The 16,851-nt window shown below is 40.2% G+C and overlaps 2 protein-coding genes across 2 annotated transcripts in view; both read right to left on the bottom strand.

The window, feature by feature from the left end:
* Positions 1-16,851, bottom strand: part of SFT2D2 (SFT2 domain containing 2) — an 842,470-nt gene that overhangs the window by 765,287 nt on the left and 60,332 nt on the right. The gene's annotated exons all lie outside the window — the stretch shown is intronic.
* Positions 1-16,851, bottom strand: part of TBX19 (T-box transcription factor 19) — a 28,313-nt gene that overhangs the window by 1,478 nt on the left and 9,984 nt on the right. The window contains exons 3-7 of the mRNA XM_082439448.1: positions 16,594-16,728; positions 13,236-13,297; positions 11,973-12,034; positions 5,250-5,441; positions 2,872-3,007 (exon numbers count right to left, since the gene is read on the bottom strand). Of these exons, the coding sequence (XP_082295574.1) occupies positions 2,872-3,007; positions 5,250-5,441; positions 11,973-12,034; positions 13,236-13,297; positions 16,594-16,728 (587 nt within the window). The remainder of the gene's footprint in view (positions 1-2,871; positions 3,008-5,249; positions 5,442-11,972; positions 12,035-13,235; positions 13,298-16,593; positions 16,729-16,851) is intronic.

The raw sequence follows: 16,851 nt of genomic DNA on the forward strand, positions 1-16,851 counted from the left end.
TAGCTCTGACACACACTGGCCCAGTTTCTGCAGAGAAGCAGCAAGATGTAGTAGAATAAGCATATGATTACGTGTCCTGAGACCTGCATTTTGATGCTGGCCCTACCTCTAGCTGAACATGGCATTTTATTTCTCTAGGCCTCACTTGCCATCTGTGTAAATGGACAGGGGAGTGAAAGGAAGATATTTGGGCAATATGACCTATGAGTAAGATCCCTCATTGACCAAGAGAGGTGATGTGGCCTAATAGCCAGGACACATTGTTGTCAGAAAATCTAGGTTTGAACCCTTGCACTACCACTTATTAGCTCTGTGACTTTGATCAAATTATTTAATGTATGAGCCTCAGTTTCCTCATCCTCAAGATTTGGAGTGATAATTAGTCATACCTTACAGATGTTGTTATGAGGATTAAATAAGAAAATGAGTATGTGATGTCTAACACATAGGACTCAGTAAATGATGGTTCTTATAATTAATTCTTCCATTCCAGATTTCTACCTGTCAGCTCTGGTCCCTGGTAGAAAGGCTGGGGAGCTGTACCACTTTCTTGGACTTCTCTCATCCTATGTCACTGGTTCACAAACTTGACTGCACACTGGAATCACTTAGCAAATTAAAAAAAAAAAATACTGATGCCCGGGTTCTATCCCCCGAGATTCTGATCTAATTAGTCTGGCATGCAGTATCAGAAGTTTTTAAAGCTTTTCTGTTGACTGTAATGTGCAGCCAATTTTGCACCTTAACATAGAACCTAGATGAAAACGACCACAGTTGACACAGGCAGAATAACCTCCAGAGCTTTAGCCCTCACCATGTTCTGACTTTTCAGAGTCCCCATTTTGCCTGATACCATATTGCTTGATAATAGGCTCATTACCTAATGTCAGTACTGAACACATTTGTTTTTCTCTAGCAAAGCCTTTATAGCGTCAGCAATGGGTTAAACATGCCACTGATGAAGCCAGAGATAGCAATGCCACCCTGCACTCTCTGCCGTAGTTCAGATATCACAGACCTCACTGGACCATATGAAACCTGCAGAAACCCAGGCTTTGTGGTTTTGGTGTTTTCGTTTTTGTTTTTAGCCAGCTCAGCTTGCTGGGATTCTGACCCCAATTCCCCAGTTTCCAGAAGAGACTCTTCTACAATTTCAGGCATCAGAGCCCCTTTCTGATGCCTCCTGGACCAGTGGGAAAACCATGGGCTCTGAGTTACATTACTTACTGTATGACCTTCAGGCAGTTTTTAATGCCTCTGAGCTTTAGTTTCTCCAACAGGAAAATAGGAATTTTAATAGCAGCCTTATGGATGTCTTTGAATCCTATGAATGACTTACATAAAGGATCTAGTACAACACTTGGCACATGGTTGTTTAATATCTTCAAGGACACTCTTTCCCTCACTTTCTACACAGCCCCAGTCAGTGCATTTCCCTGAGGTCCTCCAGTCAAGCACTGTCCAATAGGCTAAATTTTTGAGTAGCCACATTTTAAAAAGAAAAAGAATGAAAAGAAAACAATGAACTTATTGTTAATAATATTTTATGTAACTGAGAATATTCAAAATATTATCATTTCCACATGCATTCAGTATTAAAAAATTGTTGAGATTTTTATTCTTTGTTTTGTACTGAGTCTTCAAAATTCTGTGTGTTACACTTAACAGCACATCTCAGTTCGGAACAGCTGCATTTCAAGGGTCCAGAGCCAGAGGCGGCTGGGGGGCTGCTGCATTGAACAGTACAACACTAGACCCTCGGGGCCCCCAGTGACATTAACATCAAAATCAAGATCACAGTTTACAGCAACACCTGGGAGCTGGTTAAAAATGCAGAATCTCAGGCCTCAACCCAGACCTATTAATCAGACTGTACAGTTGAACAACATCCCAGGTGATTCTAATGCACATTAAAGTGTGAGAAGCACTGCTGTGGATCAAAGTTCTACCTTCCCCAAACTTTTTCTAGACCTGCAAGTCATAAGTCATCTACCATCTCACCTCTCTGCCGCCAAAAAAAAGGATGGGACATCTTTTAATTTTGAATCCCTTTTTGGACCTTCTCAAAATTCTGCATACTTATATTGAACATAACAGCTGACATGTATATATTGATAGAATGTTACTGCTTACAACGCACTGTAATGCTTTTTCTAATTTTGGTGCTCACCATAACTCTACAGAGTAACTCACATTATTGCCATGTTACAGATAAGAAAGCTGAAGCTCAGTGAGGCTAAGAAAATTGCCCAAAGTCACAAAGTCAATAAGAAGTAAAACTGGGGCTCAAGCCCACATTTGTCAGACTCCAGGCCCCTTCCCTTTCCCCTCCACCATGCGGATTTCCAGTCAGAACTGAATGCAGGTCTCTGGTGTGAGAGTTATGCCATGGGTCCTACAAGCTACACTCAGCCCTATTGCCTGGGTTGAGGCCCGGACACCCAAAATCTGTCCCCCTGTTAGAACGAACAGCTTGTAAGGATATGGACAATCAAGGGTCTTGAATTCTCAGTGTGTATTTACACTTTTCCCCTTCAGTTCCCCTATATTCAGTATCTATCTGCTACCACCACAGTTCACAGTATTTCTTCCTGGTTCGAGATAAATGATTCCAGGCCATAATATCTTTTCCCTTCTAAAAATAAAATACGAAAGCTACAAAGAAAAGAGTACATGACTGAGCATGTACTTTCCCACCACCCTTCCTCCAGGGATGAAAGGTTGATCCTGTTGTTACTTTCACTTCCTAGTGGCTTAGAAGTCAGGACAATAGCTTAGGCCAAGCCACCCCAGGAAAAAGAATGAACTCGAGTCCCCAGTGCTAAAGTAAACCCTCAAGACCAATGAGCAAGTTGCTGGTGTTGGTCTTACCTAGGCCCTGGATTGATTGGTCCGCTGGTGTGAGGTACAGACAGGATGCTGGCGTGGGGTGTGGAGGATAAGGAAGTCCAGCTGTCAGCTCCAGAGAAAACTTGCAGATTATTGCTGGAGCTTTCTATCAAATTCACTTTTGGGAAATAACAACAGTTCAATTGATGGAGCATGGAAAACATAAAGATGGTGACCAATGACATTATCCTAGGTCAAGATATAACCATGGCCTGTGCCACATGTGCCAACAGTTGTTAGTCCTTTCTGAAGGCCACAGAAAGGAGTGAGGAACTTAGGTTAATTCAGTGTCAGCCATATGTCACGTACCGTTCATCTTTTAATCTTCACAGCAATGACTTCTCATCTCCATTTTATAGATGAGGCTCAGATAGGTGGGAGGATTTGTCCTTTATGACACAGATCTAACTCATATCACCACACTCACCTCCCCTTTAACATGGGCCATGTCATCATCTCAAGACAAGCCTAAGGACCACCAGTGCCCCAGATGAGATTTCTGAGGACCAGGACCTATTTTCTCAGCAACCCCAAGGAGATTTAAACATCTCAAGAATAGTGCCTTCTGTCTTTGAATCGCCATTTGCATAAATAGTGCCTATACAATAGAGAGGAAGAAGGAAAAGAAGGAGGGGAGGAAGGAGGGGAAAAAGGAAAGAGAGGAAGAGGATTCCATGTATATCCCTGGCCACGTCACTCCTTTTCATGATGTGGCCCTTGCAACTTCCTCCGCCTCAGCTCTTTCATCCACCACCTCGCCCCCCTCCCTCTACACTCTTTTCCCAAACTATTCCCCAGACAACCTAGGTTCTCTCCTCCTTCTGTGTCTTTGCTCATACCACTCTCTCACCTGGAATGACCTTCACCTCTGCCTGTGTCCCATGTCATCCCTCTTTCACCCCTGCCCACTCCCACCCCTGTCCTTTTCTATTTATTCTTCAAATCTCAACTTAAACGTTAAGCCCTCTGGGTAGATCTAGCTGCTCTTTTTCCTTCATTCCCATAGCACCTTGGCTTGTGTGTTCTATAGCATGTTTTTCAAACTTTAATGTGCATAGGAATCACCTGGGGATCTTGTTAAACTGAAGACTCTTTCAGAAAGAGAACCTGAGAGCCTACATTTCTAACAAGTTCCCAGGAGATGCTGCAGGTCCAAGGACCACATTAGAGCTCTCACTACATTGTATTAGGATTAATTATTTATGTATTCAGGTAGCACTGAGCTCCTTCAGGGAAGAAACTAGACCTTAATCACCTTCCTAGCCCCACTGCCTAGAAGAGTGCCTGGTGCATAGCATTTGCTCAGAAGATGTGTTTTGTGTGCTGACCATGGGAAAGAACCAGAAAGTAGATGAGAACCCTGCTCAGTTTCTGATACATTAAGCTACATTTTCTCCCTTCCTGGCAGCAGCTGTCAAGGCTGCTGGGAGTAGCAGGCAATGGGGCTCAGGGACAGGTAGCTGGTGACCCGCAAAGTCCTCTGCAGGTACAGAGCTCAGGGTGTCCCTGAGGCTGGAACCTTAACACTCTCCATCTCCCATGCCATGAACTTTACCTATTTGTTTCATTTAGTGTCAGTCTCCCCATATGAGAATAGAATCTCTATGAGAGGTAGGTATTAATCTATTTTGTTCATGGACAAAACCTGGCTCATAGTCAACTCTCAATAAATATTTGCTGCATGAATAACTGAATGAGAAATCAACCCTTGGTTTCATGTCTCCCTTCCTTCATACAGATCTAATAACCAGGCAAGATCTGGGCTTACACAAGGCCAAGGCAGACAAGGCAGGAGTCAATGAGGAAGAAAGTACACAAACAACAGCATCAGCTTAAAAAATAATCAGACTGCAAAAGTTATCAGGGTTGAGTTTGCATGCCTCCAACTGAATCCGACCAAAGCAAGGATATAGAGTCATCCACCTTCCCAGAGACCTTCCTGATAGCTCTCCAGTATTCCCTGGACTGAGCCATACACTACAAATGTAGAAAAGAGCCATGTGAGGGCAATGAGCTGAGGGTCTGAGTCCCACGACTTAACTTGGCTTTTAGAGATGCAGCCTGAAACTGCTCAGTACACCAGCGCCCTGGGAGGAGGACTTTCACAACCATTAGAAACTGGGTGTCTCCCAGTTTTTGTACTTACTTTAACTAATTACAAAACACTAATAATGTTGTAACTATATAATCAACTATTAGTATATAAAATAAAAAATTAAAATATTAATATACAATATTACATATATTAGATGAAAGGGATTCTATCTTCAGATATTTCCCCCTTTCTAGCTGTTTATCCATTTCTCACCACCACCACCCACACCCACACCCCCAAGGGTTTAATTAGCAGAGTCACACACCTGAGGGAGAATGGTTTCTGTGCATGTACGCAGAAGGGTAGGGAGCCTGCCGGTGGTGTCCTCGGAGGCCAGGATAGTGCTCACAGCCATGGTGGGTGTGGGGAGCAGACAGAGGCAAAGGAGTAGCATACTGGTAATTGGTGTTTCCTGCTGTGCATACTCCATCCGGATTGGAAAAGATCCAGCCTCCCACTAGAAGAGACAAGAGGAAGACACAGAGAATGACTCTGTGAACTTCCACACCCAAATCAGGTTACCAGCCACTTTGCATAGTTATGTTTCTGTGTGAATGACACAATGTCTGTCCATGTGGAGTTATATACCACCACCCCCCACTGCCACTCCCCTTCTATGTTAGCAGCAAAGTTGGCTTCTTTGGAAGTGGATGATGGGTCCTATCAAAGTTTGGAAAACCTCTTAAGAAATACTGTGGAATCACAGCTATATAAAATATTATTTGAATGTATAAGTTAATAGAAGTGCAAAAGTTAAGTTGCTTCTGACTTAATTGGATTAAATTAAAAGTCAATCTAAGAAGGAGGTGTTAGATGTATATCCTACTCACTGATCTACAGCTACCGAATGTTTAATTTGGTTACCCAGAAAGAGTGAAGGCCTCTCTGTTTCTGCCCAGTGGGAAGGTATCTTTAGTTCTCACTCCAAGCATGAGGAGCCATGATCCCTCCCATCGCCACCCCACAAAGAGGGTTCTGAAAGCAAAAAGAGAGGGAGCTGGCTAGACAACTTGACAAGAATCTTGTGACACATTTTGGAAAACTGCAAAATATTTCACAGACATGTGTTTGTGAATGACCATCTCAATTGATGCAGAAAAAGCATATGACAAAATTTAACACCCTATCATAATAAAAACACTCAACAAACAAAGAATACAGGAAATTGCCTCAACATAATAAAGGCCATATAGGACAAGCCCACAGCTAACATCATACTCAATGGTAAAAACCTGAAAGCTTTTTCTCTAAGATCATGAACAGGACAAGAATATCCACTCTCACCACTTCCATTCAACATAGTACTGGAAGTCCTAGCTGAAGCAAATTGGAAAAAAGGAAAAGAAAGAAAGAAAAGGCATCCGAATTGGAAAGGAAGAATAAAATTATCTCTGTTCACAGATGGCACAATCTTATATGTAGAAAACCCTAAATATTTCACAAAAAAAAACTTTTGGAACTAATAAACAAATTAAGAAAAGTTGCAGGATACAAAATCAACACACAAAAATCAGTTGCATTTCTACACACTAACCATGAATGATCTGAAAAGTAAACTAAGAAAACAATTCCATTTAGAATAGCATCGAAAAGAGGAAAGTACTTTGGAATAAACTCTACCAAGGAGGCAAAAGACTTGTACACTGAAAACTACTAAACATTGATGAAAGAAATTAAAGAAGATACAAATAAATGGAAAGACATCCTATGTTCATGGATTGGAAGACTTAATATTATTAAAATGTTCATACTACCCAAAGCAATCTCTATCAAAATCCCAATGGCATTTTTGTCAGAAATGTAAAGCAATACTAAAATTCATATAGACTCTCAAAGAACTCCAAATAGCCAAAACAATCCTGAGAAATAAGAACAAAGCTGGAAGCCTCACACTTCCTGATTTCAAAACACATTACAAAGCTACAATACTCTAAATAGTATGATACTGGCATAAAGACATATAGACCAATGGAAGAATAGAGAGCCTAGAAATAAACCCCGTTTATATGGTCAAATAATTTTCAACAAGGGTGCCAAGATTACATGATGGGGAAAGGATAGTCTCTTCAGCAAATGGTGTTGGGAAAACCAGATATCCACATGCAAAAGAAAGAAGTTTAACTCTTATATTACACCATATAAAAAAATTTAACTTAACTTAAAACAAATAAATTAAAAAATGTAAGATCTATAAAACTCGTAGAAGAAAACACAGGAGAAAACTTCATGAAATTGGATTTGGCAATGATATCTTGGATATGACACCAAAACACAGACAACAAAAGCAAAAATAGACAAATTATGTCAAACTTTAAAACTTCTGCACAGCAAAAGAAGCAATCAACAGAGTGAAAAGGAAATCTACAGAATGGAAGAAAATATTGGCAAACTATATATCTGATAAGGGATTCATGTCTAGAATACATAAAGAACTCCTACAACTCAGCTATAAAAACAACAACAAAAACCCCAATTAAAAATGAGAAAAGGACTTGAATAGACATTTCTCCAAAGATATACAAATGACCAATAAGTATATGAAAACATGTTCAACATCAATATTCATCAGTAAATGCAAGTCAAAACAAGATATCACATCATAGTATTAAGATGGCCATTATCCAAAAAACAAAAAAACAAAATAGGAAACAACAAGTGTTGGTGAGAATGTGGAGAAATTAGAACCCTTGTGAACTGCTGGTGGGAATGCAGAATGGTGCAGCTGTCATGGAAAACACTGTGGAGTTTCCTTAAAAAATTAAAAACAGAAGTACTGCATGATCCACCAATCCCACTTCTGGGTATTTATCCAATATAATTAAAGACACTTGCAAACCTGTGTTCACTGCAGCATTATTCACAGTAGCCAAGAGGTAGAAGTAATCTAAATGACCAACAACAGATTATTGGATAAGCAAATTTGGTATATACATGCAAGTAAATATTATTTCAGCCTTAAAAAAGAAGGAAATCCTGTCATATGATACAACATGGATGAGCCTTGAGGGACATTAGGCTGAGCAAAAGAAGCCAGTCACAAAAAAACAAATATTGCATGATTCCTCTTACACTAGGTATCTAAAGGATATGCAAATAGAGATAGAAAGTAGAACAGTGGTAGCCAGAGGCTTTGTGGGGAGGGAGATGTGAAGAGATGTAGTTTGGTGAATATATGTAGTTTCAGTCATGCAGGAATGGGGGCGGGCAGCGGGCAGGTGGTTCTGGGAATCTGTTGCATTAAAATGTGCCTGTGGGGCTTCCCTGGTGGCGCAGTGGTTGAGAATCTGCCTGCCAATGCAGGGGACACGGGTTCGAGCCCTGGTCTGGGAAGACCCCACATGCCACGGAGCAACTAGGCCCGTGAGCCACAACTACTGAGCCTGCGCGTCTGGAGCCTGTGCTCCGCAACAGGAGAGGCCGTGATGGTGAGAGGCCCGCGCACCGCGATGAAGAGTGGCCCCCGCTCGCCGCAACTGGAGAAAGCCCTCGCACAGAAACGAAGACCCAACACAGCCAAAAAAATAAATAAATAAATAAATAATAATTAAAAAGGTGCTAATAATTTAAAAAAAAGAAAAATCACCTTCCCCCAGAAGAATTCCTTATAAAAAAAAAAAAAAAATGTGCCTGTGGTTAACAATATTATACTGTACATGTGGAGATTGTTGTGAGGGTGCATTTTATGTCATGTTTTTTTGCCACAATAAAAAAAATTTAGTGAACATTCTGAATAGAAGGCTCTACTTCAAGTGAATTCATGGGAAAAGATTGAGATTTAGTAATACAGGCCCTGGAATGAGAAGCACATCCTTTCACCGACTAGCTCTCAACTGAGGGGCCCACAGATAAGGATTCAGACACACCAGAGATGTTCCTTAAGAATATTGACTAGGGATTGTCACCAGGGCTTCAGTAATATGGAAATGGAACTTTTATTAAAAACCATCTGCTTAATACTTTTTAAGTATAAGTAAGCAAATTGTACAGAATTCATATTACAAAATGTATGTCAGTCATTCTCAACAAATCCTTTTGTTATCTTCATTTTCTCATTTTTGTATAGACACGTGGCCCAAAGGATCCCAACCTGAATAACAGAATCAAGATTCAGGTGTCCAGTGACCAAAGCTAGGCAAGTGGTCCCACAGAACCAGACTTTTGCCCATGTAGTTTGCCACATATAAGGTATATACCTTAAGAAGCTTACTGAGAAGACTGCAACATATGAAATTTGAAAAGGTATGGTTCCACATGTGAGCCTATCCTATACAAAAATGCTTTTTATTCCAGGTCACTTAAAAAGTGCTTTTTCTATGGATAAATTCCTAGAAATGTACAATATCCCAAGACTGAATCAGGAAGAAATAGAAAATATGAACAAATTGGTTACAAGTAACGAAATTGAATCAGTAATCAAAAAACTCCCAACAAACAAAAGTCCAGGACCAGACCACTTTACAGTTTAATTCTACCAAATATTTTAAAAAGTTAACACCTATCTTTCTCAACTATCCCAAAAGCTGAAGAGGAAGGAATGCTTCTGAACTCATTCTATGAGTCCAGCATCACGCTGATACCAAAACCAGACAAAAGCATCACAAACAAGAAAATTACAAAACAAAACAAAAAGGAAAAAACAACAAAAAAGAAAACTACAGGCCAATATCTCTGATGAACATAGATGTAAAAATGCTCCAAAAAATTAGCAAACTAAATTCAACAGTATATAAAAAGGATAATATACCATGATCAACTAGGATTTATCCCAGAGATGCGAGGATGGTTTGATATCTGTAATTCAATCAATGTGATACACATTAATAAAATGAAAAATAAAAATCATATGATCATCTGCATGGAGGCAAAAAAAAAGCTTTTGACAAAATATAACATCCATTTATGATAAAAACTTTTAACAAAGTGGGCATAGAGGGAACATACCTCAACATATTAAGACCATATATTGACAAGCCCACAGCTAACATCATACTCAATGATGAAAAGCTGAAAGCATTTTTTCTCTAAGATCAGGAACAAGACAAGTATGCCCACACTTGCCACTTTTATTCACCATATTATTGTAAGTCCATAGCCACAGCAATCAGACCAGAAAAAGAAATAAAAGGAATCCAAATTTGAAAGGAAGAAGTAAAACTGTCACTGCTTGCAGATGATACTACATAATGAAAATTCTAAAGACACCACCAAAAAATTACTAGAACTGATAAATGAATTCAGTACAGTTGCTGGATACAAAAATAATACACTGAAATCTGTTATTTCTATACACTAACAATGAACTATCAGAAAGAGACAATCCCATTTATAATTGTATCAAAAAGAATAAAATATCTAGGAATAAATCTAACCAAGGAGGTAAAAGACCTGTACTTGGATATTATAAGATATTGATGAAAGATAGTGAAGATAACACAAACAAATGGAAAGACACACCATGTTCATGGATTGAAGTAATTAATATTGTTAAAATGACCATGCAAGCCAAGGCAATCTACAGATTCAATGCAATCCCTGTCAAAATACCAAAGATAATTTTCACAGAACTAAAACAAATAATTCTAAAATTTGTATGGAAACAGAAAAGACTTTGAATAGACAAAGCAATCTTGAGAAAGAAGAACAAAGCTGGAGGTATCATGCTCCCCGATTTCAAACTAAACTGCAAACCTACAATAATCAAAACAGTGTGGTACTGGCACAAAAACAGACACATACATCAATGAAACAGAATAGAGAGCCCAGAAATAAACCTACACTTACATGATCAATTAATCTATGACAAAAGAGGCAAGAATATACAATGTGGAAAAGAATGAAATCTTGCAACAACATGAATGGACCTAGAGGGTATTATGCTAAGTGAAATAAGTCAGATAAAAAAAGTTAAATACCATATGATTTCACTTACACGTGGAATCTATAAAACAAAAGAAATGAGCAAACATAACAAAGCAGAACAGACTCATAGATACAGAGAACAAACAGGTGGTTACCAGAGAAGAGGGGGGTGGGGAGGAAATAAATAGGTGAGGGAGATTAAGAGGTACAAACTTCCAGTCACAAATGAGTCATGAGGATGAAATGTACAGCATAGGGAATATAGTCAATAATATTGTAATAATTTTCTATGGTGACAGATGGTAACTAGACAAAAAAAAAAAAGACTCCTGAGAAAAGTTTTTTAAATGCTTTTCTGAGAGCTGCTTCTCTTTATGTGGCTATACTGCCACTTCTGCAATGAAAAATGCACTGAGGTTTAGGGGAAGGAGAGAGTAAGGAATACTATAGTTGGAAAACTGCAGAAGGAATCCTAGCAAGCCACTATCATCTAAATTAAAGAGTATCTCAGACACTGATGCCACTGACTTTGTGTTACTGTTGCAGGTTTAGAGGACCTGCTCCACCATGGGACCTTCTCTCTGATCTGAGACATGGAGAGGGTGGCACCCTGTCAGGAACATCCAACCTACCTGCAGAATCCCAGGTATATTACTCCACTAATACTGCAGCTTTCCAGTCAACAAATGCAGAAGCTTCCTCATATGCAAAGCGATGGCCTTCCTGAGGCATTGCAACAGTGACCAACTCAAAAACTAGCAAGTACTAAGAACAAGGGAAATCCAAAACAGAGAGGCGAGAGCGGGGTGTAAGGGTAGGAGGTACACCCAGAATGCACTTTTATGAGCTCTTTAGCCTCACTGACACAAAAATGATAGTCTAAGAAATTTACTATTCCCATTCTTCTCTCCTGCCTAGGATTTGAGTAAGCTCCCCAGGAGCACTGGTTCTCTCTGGGAATTCTTGCAAGGGAATATACTTGTCTTGAGTGGAAGAAATAACCTGTTGGGTCTTGATAGAAGATTTGGGACAAGGCTGAAGCAGTCATGACAGGTAAAAAGTCTGAGTGCGGTGGAGAGGCTCCTTGTGTAGCCCCAGGCCCCTCCCACCCAGTGTTCACCCAACTCACAGTGAGAATAGGCCACATGCTGGCTCTCAGACATAGCTTCTGGAACATCTTTGAGGTGGTTCCTGAAAGAGCAATTAGAGTGCACCATGGCTGTTCAGCTTATTATACAAGTCTTGTATCAAGTACACACAAGATTCTCTTTGGAGAGCAATACGTTTCTTGGAATAAGAAAATCAAACAGCTTTTTTTCCCTCAAAGCTATTATCTTTCCCACAATATCCTTCTCCTACTTTATCTACTTGTGCAATTGCTATTTGAATTGCAATTTTATAGTCACTCCAGTTTACCTTATTTACACCTATCCCTATTTAGCTTGATCTTACTGATTTGTGGTCAGTGCTCCTGCCGACAAAATTCAAGCAATAATAACAATAGCTAAGATTTGCATAGGACTTCAGGGCACAATCACATCTGTGATATGCTAGATCCACCAATGATCCTGTGAGAGAGTATTACTAGGCCCATGTCACAGATTTAAAAAATGGGTCCCAGAAAAGTAAACTGACTTATGCAAGTCAGGAAATGGCAAAGCCAGGACTCAAAGCTAGGATCTCTCACTCAAAGTCCTAAATTTTTTTTTATTATGCTACTTTTCTTATCTGAAAAAGTTATTTCTTCTACATCATCAAAATTAAATCAAGTATTGACAGGACAGACCCTTATCACACATCACTGTAAATATCTGTCTATTAATCTAGAGCCTTTAAGATGAAAAGGAAAAATTAGACAGTTATAGGAGTTAGTGTAAAGATTTGAAACAGACAATAAAATCTGAACACTTCAAAGGAAATCATTCACACCCCCAAAAGTCTCTGACTTCTCTTCTCTCAGACCTGAAAGACATGAGCCTCTCACCTTTATGAATAACTCATATGAATTACTCACCTTTCATAGGTGAAATCTAGTTTTTAAAAAAAAAAACTTATTGAAATCATATTATTCAGATAATTGTAGGAAGGACAGAGTGAATTATTAAACATTTAAATCACTTATTTTTTTTTAATGGGATTGTACTACTTTTAAGAATCTGTAGTAAAATAGGGCTAATAAAACATGGCCAGTTCTGGGATCTCCTGGACCCATATTATAAGGGACACGTAATTATGAGTTCTATTTTGCTGATTTTGTTGGACATTGAATTGAATATTAAAAACATGCTTCCATCAAAGGTAATGCAAGTGCTACTAGTTAGTTCCTTTCAAGATGATTATAAATTTCACATTTGCAGAAATCATAAGATTTCACTGAAATTTCTCTACTCACCTTTCCTTAGCATCCAAGAAGGCTTTGGCAAAAGGGTTGTACTTGATTTTGAGAGCTGTTATCTTGTGTTTACAAAGACAAGAAGTGTTAGTGAAAGTAGAACATGCATGGGCAGACAGAACCCTTTATCTTCACCTGTGAATTTCTGTAAAATCAGAATAATTCTCCTTTCTCTTTTTTTCTCCCTCTCCATGTTTCTTTGCTTACTTCTGCACAAAATCACTATTGCACTGTCCAACAAGAAACGCTTTATTGTCACATGTGGTAAAAATGGCAAATATAGTATAAAGTGAGCAAAGAAAGGACAAAGCATTAGAACTGCACAAGCCTGATGTGCCAAACCCAGCATTCATTCCATTACTCATTCATTCTTTTCAACAACAATTGAACACCTACCATCTGTCAGTTAGTTTTCCAGTCACTGAGAGACAGAGGAGAGTTATACAGGTGAGAACCTGCCTCTAGAGTCTTGAGTACACACTAGCACAACTCCCTAACTCTTAAATAATCACTTACCCTTTGGACCATGTTAACACAAAAAACAAACTATCACTTCCAACCACTGTCACTCTTTATCCCCCCTGGCCTTATCCTGCTTCATTTTTCTTCAGAGCCATCTGACTAAATATATATATATATATATATTTGGTTTTCATCTCTCCCCACTGGGATTTAAGTGCCTTGAGGACAGTGCAGTATTACCAGCATGTAGTAATACTCAACAAATATTTGCTGAATAAAGGAAGATTTTGGCTCCCTTATCCACCCCGGTGGCCACTCTCCTCTCAGGGTGCATCTACATCGAATTGGCAGGGATACATCATCAGGAGACGGAGGCTCTGAGGTTAGATTTTCCTGAGCTTGATTCCTCTGAGGCATGTTCAAGACCAGAATTACAGCATCAGGCTAGTAGCTTGCTGGAGGTGTGGCCTTAGCCCTGCTTGTAGTTCAGAGGGAACTGTCCAGCCCATGTCCAGGAAAAGCTTCTGAGCACTTACCCAGAGGGCAACCAGATGACAGGTTCCACCAGCCACACACTAAGAGAGCAGGCAGCATGTAAGTGGATAAGGGGCATTGCCCGGAGACCAGAGGAGCCCAGGATGTGGTCCCCAACTCCTCCCTACTTTCCAAAATCGCAAAAGCCCACCCTCCCCTCATAGACCCAGACTCCATCCTACAGAGAGTAGCAGAGGAGGGAGGGCAATCTGACGAACAAAGTGGTTCAGCCTATAAAAACTGAGCAGTACTTGAGGGCCTATTTAAATTATCAGATATTTAGTTAATTTCTCTTCCCACTGACCTGCTAGAGGGGCTCAGCCAAGAGGCCAGATTACCTATAGAAGAGAAATTACATTTCCCTGCACATCTGTGGTGTGAGTTAAATCTGCAACTAGTTTCACCTGTAGGCACTAAGGCAGCAGTTTCCAAACCGGGATGATCATCAGAATCCTTTAAGGAGACTCTTAAAACTACAGATTCCGGGCACCATCACTGGAGATTCTGACTCAGTTGGCTGGGTGGGATCCCAAAAATCTTTTAAAGCTTCCAAATAAAGAAATGCAAATTAAAGCAACAATAAGATACCATTTTTTTCTGCCCTATCGAATTATCAAAGCTGAAAGGGTAGGTAATCACAAATGCTGAGAATGGTGTGGGGATTGTAAATGGATATGCCCTTTGGAGGGAGGTGATGGGGCTTTGTCTATCACAGTTCTAAACACACACTCTCCTCAACAGAACAATTCCATTTCTGGGTGCTTAATATTCTCTGCAGTATTATTCATCATAGAAAATAAAACAACCGGAAAGACCTAAATGTCCATTGGTGGGGAACTGATTGCCTGAAATATGGTATATCCTTTGCAGGCATTTCAGAAAAGGAGATAAGCCTAAATCTAATTACATAGAAAGATATTCATAATACACTGTTAAATACGGGGAGAAAAGTAATTGCAGAGTAATAGGAACATGAACCAATTTGTGTGAGGAAATCTATACACTCATATATATTTATAAATGCACAGAATATGTGTGGGGAAAAAAACCACACTCTAAGCTATTATTTGTAGTGCCCCGGGGGAGATGGATTGATAAAGCAGGAAGGAAAGAGTACATTTTTACCTTTTATTTTTTTATTTCATTGTACATACTTCTGTACTATTTGTTTATCATGTGGAGTTTTTTTTAATAGACATGTACTACCATTAAAAAAAATTTTTAGGAGTGGGGGAGGGATGGACTGGGAGTTTGGGGTTGGTAGATGCAAACTATTTTATATAGAGTGGATAAACAACAAGGTCCTACTGTATAGCACAGGGAACTATGTTCAATATGCTGAGATAAACCATAATGGAAAAGAATATAAAAAAGAATGTATATGTATAACTGAATCACTTTGCTGTACAGCAGAAATTAACAACGTTGTAAATCAACTATACTCCAGTAAAAAAAATTTTTATGTTTAATCAAAAAGAATCCAATCCGGGCTTCCCTGGTGGCGCAGTGGTTGAGAACCTGCCTGTCAATGCAGGGGACACGGGTTCGAGCCCTGGTCTGGGAAGATCCCACATGCCGCGGAGCAACTAGGTCCGTGAGCCACAACTACTGAGCCTGCGCGTCTGGAGCCTGTGCTCCGCAACAAGAGAGGCCGCGATAGTGAGAGGCCCGCGCACCGCGATGAAGAGTGGCCCCCACTTGCCGCAACTAGAGAAAGCCCTCGCACAGTAAACGAAGACCCAACACAGCCAAAAATAAATAAATAAAAATTCAAAAAAAAAAGAATCCAACCCATCAGGTGTCCTGGTGACCAGCAGGCCTGGAAACTCCTAAAGTATGTGGATGGACCAAAAATTCCTGCTCCCACAGAGTTCACGGAGACCAGATTCTGGCTACTCTGCTCTAACCACCAGAGTGGCTCAAGCTAAGCAGGAAAAGGCCTACGTGTGCCCCAAAAAATCTAACAAGTGGGACAGATAGCATAACACAAACCCAAAGAAGGTGCACGATTGGATCAATTCCCACAGACTTGCTTTAAAATAGGAGAGACACGCAGCTCTTTGTAGGCCAAGGGCCTGGAGACAAAGACTTCCGCGTTTCTGCTAATTGTATTACAATGCACAGCCGTGCCTTATCTGCGGCACCAGGAGAAGAAGCACTGGCCGCGGGCCTTTGGCAAACAAGGAGGAGGGTGTGGAAAGCGACTGCCGCACTGTTTAACTTCACCTCTGCCGAGTGTATCTGAGTCCTGGAAAACCTACCTTTCATCCAAGCTTGGTCATGGCAATAAAAGCACCACCACCCAGTCCTACCACATCCTCCCGGGTGACATCTACACACACACACACACACACTCACTCACCTCCTCGTTCTGATAGGCAGTCACAGCTATGAACTGAGTTTCAGGGAAGGAGCAGTTCATCACCATTCGATGGGCACCTCCAACACGTACTATGTGAACCTGGGGTTCATATTTATGCAGAGAATTCAACATTATCTGTTGAGGTGGAAGGAGAGAGAGGACATGCAAAGCCTGGGGCATCACAAGTGACAGATGACCCAGCGCCTTTGGTTAGTCCCAAGCTCAGCACCTACCTACCTCGGTTAAGGCTACACACAC

The sequence above is a fragment of the Balaenoptera physalus genome, assembly GCF_965194825.1.
Source record: "Balaenoptera physalus genome assembly, chromosome: 1".
Taxonomy (NCBI): domain Eukaryota; kingdom Metazoa; phylum Chordata; class Mammalia; order Artiodactyla; family Balaenopteridae; genus Balaenoptera; species Balaenoptera physalus.